Source organism: Alosa pseudoharengus, unplaced genomic scaffold, assembly GCF_046254945.1.
Source record: "Alosa pseudoharengus isolate Yale_2024_CS ecotype anadromous, Long Island Sound unplaced genomic scaffold, YU_APseudo_1.1 YU_APseudo_1.1_scf_23, whole genome shotgun sequence".
In the NCBI taxonomy this organism is placed as follows: Eukaryota; Metazoa; Chordata; class Actinopteri; order Clupeiformes; family Clupeidae; genus Alosa; species Alosa pseudoharengus.
In genome coordinates this window covers 11,655,246-11,674,669 of record NW_027468685.1, presented here as the reverse complement: position 1 = coordinate 11,674,669, position 19,424 = coordinate 11,655,246, and the positions used below count along the sequence as shown (strand labels likewise).

Here is a 19,424-nt window from a genome sequence, read left to right as displayed (position 1 = left end):
CAGTGCATCTTGATATACTAGAGGAAGCCAATTTTCCAGGGATTTGCAAATTTGTGAGAATTTCTGTTTCCATTTCTTGTAAGCAGGCTCCTTTAAGGATATGTTAGAAGTGTTTTCAATCTGAGAACGAAAGGACAGGGGAAAGAGAGGGCAAAAGGCCACAATAAATAGGATCTGTGCGCTCATACCGAAACCAATGGGGTTCTGATCCACACTCTGCTCTTCCGGCTTCTGCTTCTCCGATATATCGTCACGGGGTGGGGTTTCCGAGCAGAATGCGGGTTACGTCACTGCTCGGGGCTTTCCTCTCTGACGTGGGTGGAAAAGCAAAGCAAGCGAGCTGTGATAGTCTGTGTGGCACTGGTTGAGGGAACTGAGCCGGTGGGCGAGAGTCTGCATAGTCTGTAAATCGCTGTGTGTAAGGCAGCTATTTCAGTTGGACCTAGGTAGAGGATCTGGTTAGGTGGGCCGTTGCCGATACAAAAGAGAAGGAGAAAAAACGCCCTGAAGCGTCATTGCGCACAGCGGCGCCCGAAGATTTAATATCACTGGTTTCAGCTGGCTCTAACTCACCCGTCAGGTAAGACCGTATTAGATTTTATTACACCTCGACACTACACCTTGGCTACTAGCTTAACGCGTGTTCCCTGTCAGCCGTCAGCACACCTGTACGGTCAGTATGAGCTAGCCATATCGTCGCAGCGGGCCGCTGGACTCTCACGCTCACGTCCCCGTGATATGGTTTTCAGGATGAGACACATCGTACACTGCTGACAGCCCAATACAGGCCGCATTGGGCTAAACGTACGACTGATATTATACACAATCGTTTCTTTGTTTCAATGCTGAATAGCCTATTGCCTTTCAGAGTTGGCAAACTTACCAATTAGTTAAATCTGAGGTGTAGACTAGGCTACGAAGGTGTGTATCAGTCCAATACAGTGACGTTATTGTAGCCCATCTGCCAGCGGGAGGTGGCACATTAGTGAATGGACTATTTTAGGGTTAGCATCTCTCTGGAGTCCCTGAGACGTTTGCCCTTCCGCGCCTCCTCTTTTCTTTTTCATACACTGCCCCCCCCCCCCCCCCCATTCTCGTAGTGGTGTTGTATTGAGGCTAAGATATTAATATCATGCCACACAGCAAAGGGGAGGCACACTAGGATTATCCGTGATGTGGCTTAGTTCATCTGCTCTCTTTCTTTGGCTCTTCCCCATGTCATTCCTCATCTGCTTTTAACTCTGCACTGTGCCCCTATCTGCAGTGATGGGACATAAAGATATATCTTAGTCTGTTTCTACTCGCTGTCCTGTATGTGATGTGATTTTCAACTGTGCTGTTTTAAGGTTTAGGCCTATAGTGTCTGGCGGACCACACTTTCTCTTCACCGTCCTCAGCTTCAGCTTGCTATACATTAAACATTCATGGGCCCAGCACTCAGCGTCCCAAACACACCTCTAATTATAGAACTGACCAGCACCTTCTCTACTTCCCCGAATGTGTCCACATATAGCCTTCTATGTGTGTGTGAGTGTGTGCTTTTGTCTCCCTTTACCTTTCATTCCTGTGCTGTATCCACTAAGAGCATCAGTTGGTTTCACTTCACCAGGTTGACTCAACTCAGGGGCTTATCAAGCAGAACTCCACAGCAGCCTTGGTTAGACACAGCATGAGAGCTTTCCATGAAAGACATGGCTGTGGTTGTCTCTCCTACGCTCTCGATCCAGTAACCACAGTGATTAGTGTCAGCTGCGTATCAAAGAAAAAGAGTTGACTTTAATGAGATTTGCCACCAGTATTCATCTCTGACCAGTTGCCCTCTCACTGAGGCATATGCAGCCTTCGTTGTGTTACACTAGGTCTGGCAGGTGTAGAGAATGTTCCAGAAGAAGCAGTCTAGCCCTACTCCTCCACCGACATGGGTATTGGGCACACCCAGCTGGCTCTGTGTCTTAGAGTGGGGTCTGTGAGCTTTGGTCAACAATGTGTGTGTGTGTCTGTTTGTTTGGTCGTCAGGTGGGGCTGAATTTGTTTGTGTGTGTTCTTAGTGAGCAGCTCTGATTGACAAAAATAGGGTTGTGAGAGAGGATGTCTGATCTGTTTGTGTGCTGAGGTCTCGAGACCGACCTGTGTGTGTGTGTCCTGTGTCTGTGTCTGTCAGGTCAGGTCAGGTGGCACCAGACAGAGGTGCTGCTGCTGTGTAGGACTTGCATGAGCTGAGAGTCCAGGGAAAGATCTTAAAGAGGTTGTGAGGGAGTGTTGTGTGAACTCATCTGCTTTCTCATCCATTCTCTCCCTGCTGGTCCCTCTCTTTCCCTCACATACTCACTCATATGGACCCTTTCAACAAGGTAAACAAAAACAATGCTTGAACATTCTATTTGGGCCCCAATCTACTTCCTCTGCATTAAGATAACATATGGAATGTTAAAAAGGAAGTCTTGTGGGGCCAACTATGATGCTGATAATGAAAATTCCATGAAAGGGTCTATACAGAGGCCTATTTATCAGATGGTAACTCACACATGAATGTGAGCTCCCAGAGCCTCCCACATATAAATACACAGGTCAATGGGTAGGCCAGTCCACATAGACTTCAGGATAACATCATAACCTGATCCTAAATCAGGCAAAAACAGGCACGTTTTTTCATTTTGCTGTGTGTGTTCTGTATTTTATTAGACCAATGATGTTGGAGACTAATTTGGCAAAGTGTGTTGTTCAAACCGGTATGTGGTTTTGTTCTGTAGGAAAAAAAAGGACTTGTTTCATAGAGGAATTTCCTCTGTGAAAGTCCTGAACTGGAAATGGGGATGTTTCTCTTTAGAACACATTACTACATTGCCAAGTACACATCACATTCTCCTTTCTCGTTAGAAAAATTTCCCCTTATTGAGCCGTACAGTTTGAATATGGTAAATTAGATATTTATACTGTATTACACAGAAGCTACTTATTTAAGTCTGCCAGCATCAGTCCCACTGTGATGTGCTGGGCATTAACTGTTTTCAGGGCACCTGTGTCTGGGACATTTATAGCAGTAGCCCAAGCCTTTTGCTGCATCACACACACACACACACACACACACACACACTCACTCTCTCTCTCTCTCTCTCTCTCTCTCTCTCTCTCGCTCTCTCTCACACTCACATTCTCTCATTCACTTGCTCAGCAGCAGTGAGGCTGAAGCGATTGCGTAACAGCTAGCACTCTTAACTGAGCCCACCTGGACACTTAACAGACATGTGAGCCACAACTTCACTACTGTGTGTGTGTGTGTGTGTGTGTGTGTGTGTCACTACATTTGCTTTGATTGACAGTGAGTGAAAGTGAGTTTGTGTGTAGTGTTGGTGAAGATCAGACAACACCTAAAGCAGTATTTACACTTCAGGTTAGCTAGACACAATGTATGTACTTGGGAACTCATAGAAGAAGAATCCAGTGTATGAATCCAAAACATAAACCACATCAGTAAATCTAGAAGCAGTTTTCTCTGTAGAATATAAACCGATAAATGTAGGCCGTGGAACAATTTTGTGATGTAGTATGACTAATTCACAAGACTTTAACCACTTTGACATAGATTTTGGGATGACCTAGTTATGGCAATGTTAGCCTATACAGTCTAGATTAATCTGTCTGTACAAATGCTTGCAAGTGTGTAAGTGTGCGTGTGTGTGTGTGTGTGTCGTGTGTATATGTTTATGTGTTCAAGTGTGTGTCTGGGAGACTGACTGAAGACCAGAGGGAGTTCAATCTGTCTCTGTCCATCTGGCTTGCAGCTTGCAGCCTTCTGAACTTCCTCCTACAGCAGAGAATCATCTATTACATACACTCTCTGTCATAATGCGGTTTCATAACACACATTTGTGATGTTCCATATAAGTGCTCCTTCTGTCGTGTAGATGGCTATCTCATCCAGTAACGGACAAAGTCTACCAATCCTGCATTGAAGTAGGAGTGAGATTTTACTCCACTTAACATATTTGAACATTCTAACATAAGATTCCGTTCCGCAACAATTCTAAAATTCTATGTTGAATTCAATGAACCCAGATATTCTTTAGAACGTTCATTTTCCAACATTCCCATCACACCGGTGTGACAGTACACCTTTAAGGGTTAAAGGTAGTTCATCATAGAGCCACTGACGAGCCATTATCACAAAGGAGCATAAAGATAAAGACGTGCTGTTGAATATGGAAACACCAAAAAAGGAGACGCTGTTGAATTTTTGAGCTGGTGATCTCAGGACTGCTTAAAGAATGACTAAAACATTCAATTTCATCAGTGTAATTCTATGTCCAAAATTAAATGTGAGTATTTACGAATTGAGACAATTGGGCAACAAATTAAGTTTACCCAACCTACCATTGATGTTTTTTATTTCAGTTTTACATAATTCTAGGATGGGTGATTCACAGCCATCTGTAACTTTCTTCTTCAGTTCAGTTAAAACATTACCATGTTCTAGGAGATCCAGGAATTGCATGTCTTTGCTGACCTTACATCTTTTACTTTCATTTTGTTTTTACCAAAAGTGTCTTCCATTATTTTCACCTTTTTAAAATGCCCCACCTATTTGTCTTGAGGGAATGGAAGGTTTCAAATTGATAAGATTTAAATATATATCTAAATAATACTGTCTGAGGCCTTCAAAGACTTGGATTATGGCTTGACTCATACAACGCAATTTTGAAATCATGATTGTAATTTCATAGTGTCATATTTTTAAGGTACCTATTTTATGTTGGCTGTAAGGCTGTAATATCAACAGGGCAGAGCTGTCAATCCGAGTTCACCAGGTAGATTTGACGGTGGTATGCATGCATGTGGAGGTGGTAGGTTTCCTGTAGATGTTAGAGGCTTAGAAAATGTACCATGTTCACCTGAAGTCATACAAAAAATGAAACAGGAGTCTACCGTACATTTTCAGAAGTAATATAAAAATGTAATTCGACAAATGTAGAGATGTAGTCTAAACTGTGCAAGTAGTGACAGACTCCATTACTCCGCACGTTAGACCGCATGGTAGATACAGAGAATAGAGCTGCGTTTGAACTCCTATGACCTCCTGGTGCACCCCCCCCCCCACCCCACCACCACCACCACCACCACACACACACACACACACACACACACACACACACAAACACTCTCTCTTTAGGACAGTTGTATGTCATGACATCCCCCTGCCATCACTACACACGCCACAGGAAATAAGGGGGCAGAGATATTTGCTAGCTGCAGGTGCGTGTGTGAGGTTGTGTGCGTGTTTGTAGACATGCTGATCTTCAAAGTGAAACTGGTCTGCCCACATGCGCGCGCACACACACACACACATGCACTGGTAATTATATGTCATCATCTGAAAGTGCTGGCTCTGAAGAGGGACTGGAATGGAGCATATAGGGTTCTTACTAGCACTGCTGATTTACATTTTCACAGAAGTGTGTGTGTGTGTGTTGAGGGTGTGTGTGTGTGTGTGTGTGTGTGTGTTGAGGGTGTATGCATGTGTGTGTCTCCTATGATTCAGTGCTGGCATTTTACTTCACTCGAGCTCCATGGCAACTGTGGTGATGTCATATATGGAATGGTGCTCGCCGTTTAGGAGCGTGTGCAGTGTTTGTGCTGTTAGTTCCAAGCCAAACCCCTTCAATGCACACTCAGTAGTGTTAAAAGGATATGATACGTGTGTTAACATTACCGGCTGAGGGCCCTCTTATCTAGGTCTTGTGTGCAGGGTTCTGACTCTCAGCCTGCTCATCTGATGATCTCCACTGGCACATTTTGAATGCCAGAAACCCTTACTGTAACAAAGAGAAGCATCTTACTATCACATGAGCAGATATATTTATCTAGGCAGGGACTATTTTTATGTGCACATAGTAGACATATATGCATGGCTTTGCTTTTTGTGTACGTAGTGTGTACTTTACGGAATAATGTCAAAGGCATCGGTACCCTGTTGATCCATAGCACGCTAGAGGATGCTCTGTAATGCCTACCTCACTGCCCCATTGAGGACAGTGCGATAGTGCGATAAGAGAGAGCTCTGAAGAACATAAGCCTGGAAGTGTGAGGGACTGGTTGTTTCTGAAGAGCACTCTGTGTTTTGAGTCAGAGAGAGTTCCTGTTTGCTCTGTACTGAACACCCCCATTCGTGCCTTTTCCACTTGATCTCTCTGTTTTCCGTCTCTCCGTCACCGCTTGCCTGTCTCCCCCTCCCTTGTGTGTGCATATCTCAGGTCAGGTCTCAGTTACGGCTTATCATCACCGCACCATCTCGTGGTTTCCCTCTTTCAGAGTTCCCAGCATCACCTGATTAGAGGAGCTTCTCTGCATTGATGTAGCTCCACTGAGCATTTGAATACACGTTCAATGTTACGTTAGTACATTTGGTGTCGGCACAAACATACAGTGTGTCTGTCTATCCGCCCGCCCTGTATATGTCAATGACTCTGTGTGTGTGTGTGTGTGTGTGTGTGTGTGTGTGTGTGTGTACAAGCATCCACACAAGTGCCAGAGTCACTGTGTGGGTCCTTGTTTGCTGTTCTCGTAGAGGGGATCACCATGGCAACCACAGTAGCAGCACAGTGTGAAGTGGAGAGGAAGAGCTTGAGACTGTGTTTGTGTGTGTGTGTGTGTGTGTGTGTGTGTGTAGCAAGAGAGAGACAAACATAGAGAAGTTCGCATATCGATAAAGAGACACAGGGATGCTGACTGAAAAAGCAAATGAAATTGTACACAACATTAACGTTGTAGACTGAATTTGTTTTTATAAGGCCTTCCATCGTGGTAAGTCTTTATACGACTTAGCAGTGGCTAATGTAGCCTACACGAGTGTATGGATGTTCTTGGATCTTGTTGTGTATTCCTCTAATTATTTTTGTGTGTGTCAGATTTTCGTTATGACACACTATGAGTCATTCAGATTTCAGCGTACCCATTTTTCCCATTCTGGTGCTTCAAGAGTTAACATTAAAATCGAAACAGAGGAGGTGTTTGTGTGTGTGTGTATGTGTGTGTGTATCTGTCTGTGTGTGTGTGTGTGTGTGTGTGTGTGCGCAGGCAGCAGCACTGAGCATACTCCCTCTGTAGGCTGCTCGCAGTGTGTTAACTTCCTGTGTTATCTGTCTTTCTCACAGACGGAGCGAGAGTGAGACCGAGAGCGAGAGATAGAAAGAGAGAAAGAGAGAGAGGAGCAACTTCACCAGAAAGCCTGCGAGTACTCAAGAACAGGAGGAACTGGAACTGAGCCCTTTGGGATTTTTCTGAATCAAACATTTGCCTTAGACACTTCCCGTTGCGCCTCTTCTCTTTTTTTGTACCGGCTTTTTTCTAAATACCTTTTTATACAGCTGAACACAACAATGGCAATGATGGCAGTATACAGGTAACAGAATATTGTTTTGTATTTGCTGCACTGATCAACTGGATGTGACAACTACCGCGGACACAAAAGAGAGAGAAACATTTTCTCTTTCGTTTTGCTGACCACATCCTTGTTTAGTTTTTTGTCCTTGAACAGAAGTTAATTGTTATAACTGCTGAAATACACTGCTTTGACATCCTGTTTTTGGTCACTCGGTGTCGACCTGTGAGTGACTGTAGGACATTTTTAGTAAGGACAGTATTACAGTGTGTGTTAGAGGCCAAGCCCAGAGGAGCTATCCATTCGTCCTCTTCACAGCAGGACCATACATACACACAGGTGTACCGGCATCTGTGTGCTAGCAGTGGACTGTGGGTCCACTCCGTGGGAACATGGGCTCAGAGAAAGATGCTGAATCTCCGCACTCGTCCGTCAGTGGCCTCGCCAACCCCAAATGCCGGACGCCGGGCAAGAAGCAGCGTCGCATCTCCTTCCACAGCTTGTTCCAGAGTAAGCGAGGGGGCCGCGGCGGCCCTCGTGGGGGCAAAGGGGCCTCTGCTCTACCCCTGACCCCCCCCCAGCAGCAGCAGCAGCAGCCCCAGCCTCCGCCCCCCGCTGCTCCCGCTCCCTCCCCTGCGCTGCCCTCGGATGCCCCGCTGCCCCTGCCCAGCGGCGAGACGTCGGAGCCGCTGTCGTCCAGCCACGGGTCACTGGGCGGCTCGCGGGAAGGCTCCGGCTCCGGCTCGGCGACGGGAACGGGAACGGCTGCCGGCTCGGTCTCGGGCGGCGAGCTGCTGGAGTGCCCGCTGTGCCTGACGCAGAAGCCGGCCGAGCAGCTGCCCGAGCTGCAGGGCTGCCGCCACCGCTCCTGCCTGGGCTGCCTGCGCCAGTACCTGCGCATCGAGATCAGCGAGAGCCGCGTGCAGCTGGCCTGCCCCGAGTGCGCCGAGCGCCTGGCCCCGTCGCAGGTCGCCGCCATCCTGGACGACCAGCCCATGATGGAGAAGTACGAGGAGTTCCTGCTGCGCCGCTGCCTTGCCTCCGACCCCGACTGCCGCTGGTGCCCCGCCCCGGACTGCGGGTAAGACACGCTAAGGATTCTGGGAGGTTTTGGGAGGGAAGGTGTGGTTGTGACCTAGAGAGTTGTTGTTTTAGATTCACTGATTCCCAGGGGGCGGTACAGATTATATAGATTATAGTATAGATAGATTATAGTATAATGTGTAGTATAGATTATAGTATAATGTGTCTGGATGGCTTTGTGTGGGGATGTTTACATTCTGTTTAATTGTGTTTATTTTCCATTTATGAAAGCTAGTGTTGTGTGTGGAAACATGTTAGCATACAGCTAGGGATAGCAGACTCTGCTGTAAAGTCACATCAGTGGGCAGAATGGAGATGACCTACATACTGCAACCTGCTGTCACTGTCTGTGTGTGTGTGTCTGTGTGTGTGTGTGTCACATCCAATGCCCTTCACACAAGTACTCACACACAGAGACACGCCACTGTGAAGCCATTTGGCCCAGTAAATTGGGAAATTTTTTTGTGCGGAGGGAGATTTTCATCTTGTGTTTGTGTGTATGAAAGTGTGGGAGGTATTTCCTGTAGGTAAATGAGAGTCTGATTGTGGTTTTGTTATGATTCTTCCCACTCTTGTGTAACTCAGTAATGTTTAGGCAAACATTAGTCTGTCTGGGCATGAAATTACACAAATATTGTGCAATCAAATGTAGAATGGAGAAATCACTGTAGAGAGGGAGAGAGTGAGAGTGTTAGACATAGGGAGTGAGAAAGTTAGGCATGAGGGTGAGAGACTAGGTGAGTGTGCTTGTTTAGACTGAGAGAGAGAGAGGGAGAGAGAGTAAGACATAAAGAGTGAGAGAGTAGGTGACTGTGCTTGTTTAGACTTCTCTGTAGTTCAACTGAGCCTGATGACTGAGCTCATAAAATCTTGATTGATCACAATGTTGATGTTGATGTCAATGTTGAATGTATAAAAGCTGTTGTTTTCCACCCTTTTGCCATCAATCAATCTCTGGCTCTCTTAATCTTAAGGAGCTCGCTCAGTTTCAGTTTCTCCTTACAAAGTTAATTCTCTGAGGTCAAGTTATGTTATATGTAGTGCAATTATCTTATCTTCATATATTATTTGACAAATCAGCAACTACTCACTGGAGTTACTGTGAGTCACGGAAGATATCTCATAACATGCCTCTTTCAGATCAGTACCAAACAAGGACAAACATAAGAGCTCTGGTGACTGATGCTTTGACCTTATTATACATTTAGATGACTACAGTTTAATCTAAATCTAGAGAAGTATTCCAAGACCCACTTCCTCGTTTATGCATTTCAATTGAGTTTTGTGTTTCAATTGGAACATTTTTTTCTTAATCATAGAAAAACACAATGATTCACTTTAGAGAGAAGCACCGACCTTGTACAGTATATTTGTGTGGGAGAGTGTGTGTGTGTGTGTGTGTGTGTGTGTGTGTGTGTGTGTGTGTGTGTGTGTGTGTGTGTGTACGTGACTATGTGTTCCTGTGTGTGTGCGTAAGAATGTGTGATGTGTGTGTGTGTGTGTGTGTGTGTGTGACCTGAATGTATGTCATGGATTAACCAGAAACTCCCCCAGCTGTTGCATCCGACACACAGCAGTCTTATGGCAATCCAGAGGCTTTAATCATTACCTCCCATCCTCTCACTCTGATACACACACACACACACACACACACACACACACACACACACATTGTGCATCTTTCTCTTTCACACTTTATCTCTCTCTTTCAATCTCACATCCTTCTCCCCTTTCTGTCTCTGCCTGTCTCATGCATGGGCTCTCATCTCTGTCTTTCACCGTCTGCCTTTTTCTTCTCCTCTTTTTCTCCCTCTCTCTCTCTCTCTCTCTGAGAGTGCTCGCTCTTTGTTTGCAAGCTCCAGTGCAGCCCCCTCCTCACTCTAAAAATCTCCAACCTGCTCAGCATGAAGGTGACTGACAGAGGAGGAGAACCAATCAGAGCACCAGACTCTATGTGTTCACTCCAGTGCCTGTTGGTTGCTATGGTGCTCTGATGCAGCACAAGTAGTGTTGCCAGGGGCAACAAAGACTAAGATTTGATTTTAGTGTTGGCTGCCCATTGGCTGAAGTATGAAGGCTGTCCCCTTTACATTTCACCATGGTGTTAGTATGTGCTGTTGTGTTAAAGTGTGTGTGTCTGTGCCTGTCTGTCTATATAAATGTGTTTGTGGCCATACATACAAAATCTAGAGACTCCACAGTGATAGTGATGTCTCGGCCTCACACTCTCTCGTAATGAGATGGCTGCATGTTCAGACAGATCCGTGCTGTAGTGGGATGGTGAAGTGGTGCACGTGATCTGCCACTGCAGTCGCTCACACTTCACACCAGAAGTGGCTTTCAGAGCATCATGGTCCACAGCGTGTGAGATGACCAGCTGATTCACACCTCACATTTTTGCAGACAAGCTGACCACTGACACTGCGTCTCACGCTGCATGTGCATGTCCTAGCGTGTTCGTGTGTGTTTGTGTTTGTGTTTGTGTGTGTGTGTGTGTGTGTGTGTGTGTGTGTGTGTGTGGGTGAGTCACTCTTCTGATCACAGCTGTGTTAGATAATGATGGATACCTCTGAAGCTGCGTCTAGTGCTCAGGACCAACTGTTTCAAAGCGCATGTGATGATTAGGCACAAAATATTAGCATTAGCAGGCCGGAGTTGTTATAAATTCAACTGTGAGGAAATTAGCATGTTCTGTTACATGAAGGTGTAGCTAGGCTTTATTTAGCTTGAAGAGTGGCCTTAGGTTAAGGATGTATTTTCCTTTAAAATATCTCAACACATAGTTATGGTTTGGGCTGGAGATTAGCATTGGAGAGATTACAGCAGGAATGTGAGTGAATGGCTGAGAGTCGAGAGTTGGGTTTGTGTTTTGTCTGGTTTTGTTTAGGAGGCTTGTGTGTGCCTAATTACTAACCTCGCCAGTAAGGCCTCTTCAGTCTGCCCCCTCTCTCTCTCACACACACACACACACACACACACACACACACACACACACACACACACACACACACACACACACACAGCTGACACAGCAAACACCAACGCATCCAGCAGTGCTACTGGCTGGTGTCAGTGCCAACCTGGTGTCTGTGGCCGGCCAGTTCTCTGGGTCTTAACACCCTACCATCCAACTAGCATACATGCCCAGACAACAAACTGGCAGTTTGCCCTTGTGTGTGTGCGTGTGAGAGAGACAGAGAGAGAGTTTAATCAAAGACTTTTTAACGCGGAGACACAGCACTCAAAGAATCCTACATAGAAATGTATAGGGTTAGTTTGAAACGCCAATATGGCAGTTGTCTACACATATCCAGCACCTTCCTGTATTCTAAGTAACCAACTGTATTTGCATCCATTTTACCTTATTTTAGCGATTTGGGGGAGACCTGATGTACTTTTTTATGTCAATATATGCCTTCACATTCACTGGAATAGGAAAATAGCTGCCCTGAATAACTGCCCAAAGTGCATTATCAAGATGGTTGCCGAGTGGGGGGACTTGCATATAAGGATTTTGTTTGTTTTTTTGTCTAATCACCTGGTTTCTCTTTCTCCCATTGGCAGCTTTGCGCTGATCGCATCCGGCTGTGCCAGCTGCCCGCGGCTGGTGTGTGGGAGGGAGGGCTGCGGCGCGGAGTTCTGCTACCACTGCAAGCAGCCATGGCACCCCAACCAGACGTGCGACTCAGCCCGCCAGCAGAGGAACAGCAACCACTCACCCAGCTACACCGCAGAGCAAGGCCCAGGTGAAGAGACTCCCCTCTACCCACTTCCCAGTAGCCTTCTTTCTCCCTCTTTATTCCTTGTTCGTCTCCATTAGTCTCTATTGTTCTGTCGTTAGTAATACCCTCAATTCATGTTCCTGTCTTACCTCCATTTGTCCTGCGTAGGAAATGGATTTTTCTATTATGGTGCTGGGACTGTATTACCGATTCTCATTTTGAGTTTGCCCCGTGTATTCATTGTCATAACGAATTCCCTGTCTGCCACTTCAGACATCCAACAGACCGTTGAGGAAGCCAACTCATTTTTTTACCAATTATGAGATAGGGGAAATGAAACCATTACTCATTCAAGATGAATAAAAACAATCACGTAATGTCCCAGTTGTTTGTCCCCCCTCACAGCTTTGTTCTGATGCACTGTCACACGTTTTTGTTCCCTATAGCGGACGACATCAAGCCTTGCCCACGCTGTGGTGCTTACATCATTAAGATGAATGATGGGAGCTGTAATCACATGACTTGCGCCGTGTGTGGCTGTGAGTTCTGTTGGCTCTGTATGAAGGAGATCTCAGACCTACACTACCTCAGGTGAGACCTGGACATCGCTCACATAACGCGTCCCATCTCACATACAATGCGACACAACAGGACGCAACACAACAGAGTCACCTACTCTTACAGCGCTGAACATGTCCACGTTATTATGAGTCAACAAACTACAGTTAGACTAAAATATTAGTATTATTTCTGCGCAAGATATTAAGTATGTAATATTATAATTGACATTAAGATAAGCCACAGTTAGCTGTTAATATGGTTCCATGTGCACACCTTCTACCTAGTTTCTTCTACTTTACTGAACTCTCTCTGTCTCTCTCTGTTTTTGTCTTAGCCCATCTGGTTGTACCTTCTGGGGTAAGAAGCCATGGAGTCGTAAGAAGAAGATCCTGTGGCAGCTAGGCACTCTCATTGGGGCGCCAGTGGGCATCACTCTGATCGCGGGCATTGCCGTGCCTGCCATGGTTATTGGCATCCCAGTGTACGTGGGGCGTAAGGTAAAGATTTGTTGACTGTTGTTATGGATAATGGCATCTGACATAATGTACCATGAAATGCAAATACAAAACTGCAAACGGTGCAAAAGGCCTCATCAATGTGCACAAGTTGCAGGAAGAACATTTACATACACATTTGCATTATAACAGTGAATTTCCCTGTGCGGTAATTCCCCTAATAGATATTCATATGAGGAAAAAGAAGGGAGGACAGAGAGACAGAGGCCATTTTCTCACTAGGTGGACTTGAGGAGAAAAACTTAATAGTGTGTTAGTCATGATGGCTCCAACATGAATTACTCATGAGTTACAAGTGTTAAACTGCGCCACACATAACCCGCTCAGCACAGGCGGACCTCTACTCCCACAGCAGCACGTTACTGTAAACACATATGATTTCAGTTCTCTGGAAACCAGTTCTCTGGAAACCTCCCTTTGTTCCGGGTGACCTCCTCTTGCTGATTGTCATCTCTGATTAAGTTCGTTAGAATCCTCTTTAGTGACAGATGTCCAATTTTGATCACATTACACCTCAGTGTCACTGATTAACTGCTGATTAGTGGCGATTATTTAAGTGCAGATGGTGATGGACAGCCTCATTAAACACGGCCTACCTCTGCATATGGTGGGATTCAAGAGACAAGAGCAGGAGTCAAGCCCCTTTGTTGTTATTATGGTGTGCCTAGTGTGCTGGTCTTTGACCTTGTAGGGTTCAGCAGTTTAAAAAGATTTGCTGTTGTCAGATTGAAAGGGAGTAAGTCCGATGAAATAAATATGAGAAGTCTTAACCCCAGGCTTATGGCTCATCTGTTGTCCTAGCGTGGCATGCAAAACCAAGGGGGTATTTACTTTTGTACAGTGTGTTATTGTTGAGCAATGCAGTGCTATAAATATCTCCTCTGAATCCTCCAAAGTCATACCAGTAGAACTAAGCCAAAGGCCGCAGGCTGCTTGTGTAACCTGCATTTTGGAGAGATATTACAGTCTCTGTCTGGACATGAACTCGCAACCTTGGGACACGGGAGGCGGGTGTGCTAGCAAGGGAGCTAAAACCCATAAGCTGAACCTTCTGGCTACCATTACACCTGGTCCTTGTCCGTGTCTCCTAAGGCCCATCAGATAATTGATTGCCTGTATAATTCAGTGGTCTATGCTGAAACAAAATCTGTTTATTTAATGGCTGTTTACTGGATGTTGATTAAACAAATGGCTTAAATGAATGTTCCTTCAATGTTTGTGACAGATCCACTCACACTATGAGGGGAAGAAGACGTCACATCACCGTAGAAACCTTGCCATCACAGGAGGCGTGGCCCTGTCTGTCATCACCGCTCCCGTCATCGCTGCGGTCAGCGTGGGTAAGGATCCTTATGGTCATCTTTTAAAATACCGCACTAATAATTAACTCTTAAATATACTCTTATAACTCTATAAATATACTTAAGTATAAGTCACCAGTTTTGGTGAGGTAGATAAGGTGGGTACTGACTTGATTGATCTGAGTAAAAATAATACACTTATGTACAGTCGTATAAAAGTAGGGTTCCTAAAACCCATTAGAGTGGTTAACAATTCACTGCCATGAATAGTATTTCAATTACACTTTAGACATAGACAGGGATTGCTTTAAGTTAACTTTGCTTTTAATCCCATTTGGTAGTTGATGTTTTGTAATGAAATGTCACTCAGTGATGAGCTCATTGTTGCTTGGCAGGTATTGGTGTGCCTATCATGTTGGCGTATGTGTACGGGGTTGTACCTATCTCTCTTTGCCGTGGGGGTGGATGCGGTGTGAGCCGTGGAAAAGGGAACGGTGTGCGGATCGACTTCGATGAAGATGATGGGCCAATTACTGGTAATGAAAGAACCATACTCCATCTGGCTTGGTTTAAATTATTAAATCATTACGCATAATGTTAAATTATTCAAAAGCAATTATTGTCTGTCACTATCTAACTCTCTCCCTCTCTCTCTCTCTCTCTCTCTCTCTCCCTCTCTCTCCCTCTCTCTCTCTCTCTCTCACCTGTCTCTGTAGTGGCCGATGCATGGCGTGCTCTGAAGTCGCCCAGTCTTGGTGAGAGCAGCCTGGAGGGAGGGGCCAGCGGCCTGAGTACCACCTCTCCCAGTGAGGCCGTTTCCGTGGCACCAGGACCCCTCACTGAGACGCCACATTTCAACACACTGGCAGGGGGCGCTCTAGGGGCGAGAGCCGGCAAATACAGCAGGTAGGTGAGAGGAGAGAGGGCTTAGAGGGATGATATAAAGTGGAGATTACTGGAGGTTAATGGGTTCTTACAATAAACCTGATAAACCTTCTCTACCCCTTATTAACTTATTTTTTTTCTCAACAATGTACTAACAGGCACATTTAGACTGTTGACATGTGTTGTTATTATGAACTTTGTTGATGGAGAGAGATGCCGCACACTCAGAGTACGCTAATTACTTTATTGAAGCGATAATGTTTCGGCCAGTCTGGCATGGTACGCATGCGATCTGAAGAAGGCCAGACTGGCCGAAACGTTATCGCTTCAATAAAATAATTAGCATACTCGGAGTGTGCGGCATCTCTCTCCATCAACTAATTAGTTGCCTGCAGCTCATTTTTGGTGTGCGTTTGCACCTCTCCTTCCAAGTTATTATGAACTTTATCAGGATCAAGCTGGACTTTCAGCTGGCTCATGACCATATAACCTAGTGACATAACTGAGGTTCTGTTACTGTGATGTCTGTAACTGTGATGTCTGATTGATGTATATTGTGTTTTGTGTGAACAGACTGGAGGTGAAAGGCGGGGAGCTGGGGAAAGAGACGGTGAGGCGGGAGACAGGAAGCCTGGGAGCCGGAAGCGACTGTGCCAGCACCAGGGGCATGGCAGGATCCATCACCTCCTCCTACACCATACCAGACCGGTATGCACATGCGCGCCCACACAGACACACACCTTCACTGATTAGGCCAGACCACTCCCTCACACCCTAACATACATTCAGATTCAGACTCTGTCCCAGATACACACGCAAACGAACACTCCCAACGTCATGATCTCAGCCAAATATGCCCGTTCATATACACACACATGCATGATACCTTCAGTTACTACCAGTACACACACACACACACACTGAAATTTTCTGTACTGAAAATTTCTCATCTTGGTTTTGCCTGTCTTTCAGGGAGGGCACCAACCTGGAGATTCAGGTGGACATTGAGACCAAACCCAGCCACCTCTGTCTGACCAGCGAGGAGGACTTGGCCCCTCCCACGGCTGCCATGATGGCGGCGGCCGCCGCTGATGAGCCTCTGGACTGCAGCTCGAGGAGGGGCGGTGTGCTGGCGGGCTCGTTAATAGGGCTGTCACCGGGCGTGTCTCTCAGGGAGGGCCTCCGGGACGTGACGCTCGCACAGCCAGAGAGCATCCGCAGTGACCTGGAGATGTCGGACACGCAGTCGGACGACATCGCCGAGCTCACCTCGGACGACTGCGACTCGCCTAGAGCTCCGCCCCCGCTCCAGCCCACCTGTCGAGTTCCGCCTCCCGGCGACGGCCTGCACTGTCCTGATAATGTCATTCTGTACGTGTGACAGAGAGAGAGAGCAAGAGAGAAACGAGATGAAGAGGAAGAGTTTCTGGCGAACGTAATGCACAATCAGCCAAGTCCTACATCTCCCCTATGCTCCACAGCTCCTTGTTTGTTTATGAAGCTTTTTTCCCCACATTTGCTGCTTATTATTTTTTTTAACAAACTCCTTTAAAGGCAGGCAGCCCATTGACACTAGTGCCATCAGTCCCAGAATTCCTTGGACCTGCCATCCCAAAGCCCTCGGGTCCTCTGACACAAAAGAAGGGACAGGGATCTACCATAGAGACTTATTGGTGGAGTGTACTGGCGATGGGGCAGCTCTACTTCTGAGAGCAGGATTTGAGTGTGTGTTTGTGCGTGTTTGTGCGTGTGTGTGTGTGTGTGTGTGTGTGTATTGGGGGGGGGGGGGGGGGGGTCTACCTCTAAGATAACTTGTACAACTTCATCTGTTTACTTCTTGGTGCAAAAATGCCTTGGCTACTTAAGCAAAAACAGACTAACAGAAAATAACAATAATTAAAAATGTATTAATTTGCCACAAACAAATCTTGCAAAAAAAAAACCCTTACAACTGACAGAACAATGATGATGTGATATGGATGGAATCGGTGAGCACATGGCCATGGTGGGGTATAAGAGGAGCCCATGGGTGGCTGAATGTACCTGGGAGTGGCTTACTGTCAAAGAAGTTTGCTTGTTCATTTTTGTTAATTAATTATTTATAAAATATTTGAATGACTTTGAAGCTGGAAGAATGTTTGTGTGCATGTGCCTGCATGGCCTTAGTGTGAGAATTTGTGTGTGTGAGTGTGTGTGTGTGTGTGTGTGTGTGTGTGTGTGTGTGTGTGTGTGTGTGTGTGTGTGTGTGTGTGTGTGTGGAGTTTGCACAGAGACTAATGTTCAGACATAAATCTCACTGGCACAGAGATTCAGGTCTGAAGTTGGCTAGACTGTTTGTGTGTTTGTGTGTGTGTGTGTGTGTGTGTGTGTGTGTGTGAGGGACAGAGAGCGAGAAAGAGGCTGAAAGGGATCACAAGTTCACTTGAATGGCTGACTTCCTGCCTTAAAATGACAGTGCTAGCCCAGCACACACACTGGTTCTGCAACAATCTTTCTATATAGTGACATCACTGTCTGTGCGCAAACATGTGTTTGTATGTGTTGGTTTTCATATGTGTGGGTGTAGATTTATCTTGTGTGTGCGTGTACTGTTCGTTTGTGAGTATACACAGAACACAGAGCAAATGGTAAGCTGCACAGTCTTTGAACACATCTTCAAAGATGAGCGGGGTGGGTTTATCCAATGTGAATGTTGTTTGTCCCACTGCAGAATGAATGGATGTGAGAGCACTTGAGCACTTTACTGCTATGTTTACCTTTATTTTGCTACTCTTTCCTTTTGCTGTCTTATACTCTGTTTACGTGTGTGGATGAGGAGGTGACTCAAATTTGACAGATACTTAACAGCCCAACAGTTTGAAAAGGGGCCTTACATACCTTCTCCTCGCTCTCACTGCTGAATGCTTAAGTTTACAGGTTTGCCGAGGGTTACTTATGAGAAAGATATTTTGGCAGTCTGACCAATGATTTTAATGGACTCCGACTATTAAATCAAGATGAAATGTGAATAAAGAAGTACACATGACTGAGAATAGTCCCTGAAACTAACAGCAATACAGAATGGTAAAAGGAAGACCATGTATTTGCTGAGTTTGTTACTGTGTGGCTCTTCTGTGTCAGACTATATCATAAGACTGATGTTTTGGAAAAATAAAACATTCTTTTCTGTGGCAAAAAGTGGTGTCTTGGTTTGTATTTTCAATCAGCAGGAAAAGCATGAATTGTTTATAAATATTGAAAACAACCAGAATACTTTTAGATTATGAAAACGTAGGCTACTTGTGTTTGGCAAGTACCGTAGCCTATTATAGATTTGGTTTAATACTAAGTCACACGAGACCTCCGTTTTGTGTTTATCCCCTCTTTTTCAGTATTTCATGTATTTTTAAGAAGGGTGAGTGTAACCAACTTCTAAGAGAGAAGTAGGCCTAGGCTAAGGCTACTGCCTGTGCCTGTTGAGGTGTCCATGACCATGGCAACCTTGACAGGGACAACAAGGACAATTGCACTATCCTATCCCACATAGTGTTCTATTTATTACAAATCTACATACTATAGGTACACTTATACATAGCCATATACTACTCTTATAATGTTACTGTTTCTGCACTACAATGGTACTGTTACCACACTGCACATAGCTGTACATACTGTACATATCTGTCTATAAGGTTCGTACTGAATATCCATATTTATTCTGTTCTTCTCATAATACATTCTGTTAATACACTGCATATATTATCTATATTATCTATTCTTACTACTATTATATTGTGCATTGCACATATCTGTACATATTGTTCATAGATTGTTCATATTACATAGCCATATTCAATCTGCTCTTATAAGGTAACTGCTAATATACTGCACATATTTCTATAAATTGATATGACTCTAAACCACCTTCTGTAAACCATCTGCACACTGCAGTATATTTATTGTCCTGCCTATGCACCACCTGTCTATACTTTGTATATCACAT

The 19,424-nt window shown here is 45.2% G+C and overlaps 1 protein-coding gene across 1 annotated transcript; it reads left to right on the top strand.

Annotated features, from left to right (window-relative positions):
• The first annotated feature begins 304 nt into the window (after positions 1-304).
• Positions 305-18,613, top strand: rnf19b (ring finger protein 19B). The gene is made up of 10 exons (XM_076301463.1): positions 305-580; positions 7,149-8,456; positions 12,023-12,204; positions 12,627-12,771; positions 13,076-13,238; positions 14,482-14,596; positions 14,953-15,093; positions 15,274-15,463; positions 16,016-16,150; positions 16,415-18,613. Exons 2-10 carry the CDS (start codon positions 7,768-7,770, stop codon positions 16,821-16,823), a joined length of 2,169 nt encoding a protein of 722 aa, XP_076157578.1. The 5' UTR covers positions 305-580; positions 7,149-7,767; the 3' UTR covers positions 16,824-18,613.
• The last annotated feature ends 811 nt before the right edge of the window (positions 18,614-19,424 follow it).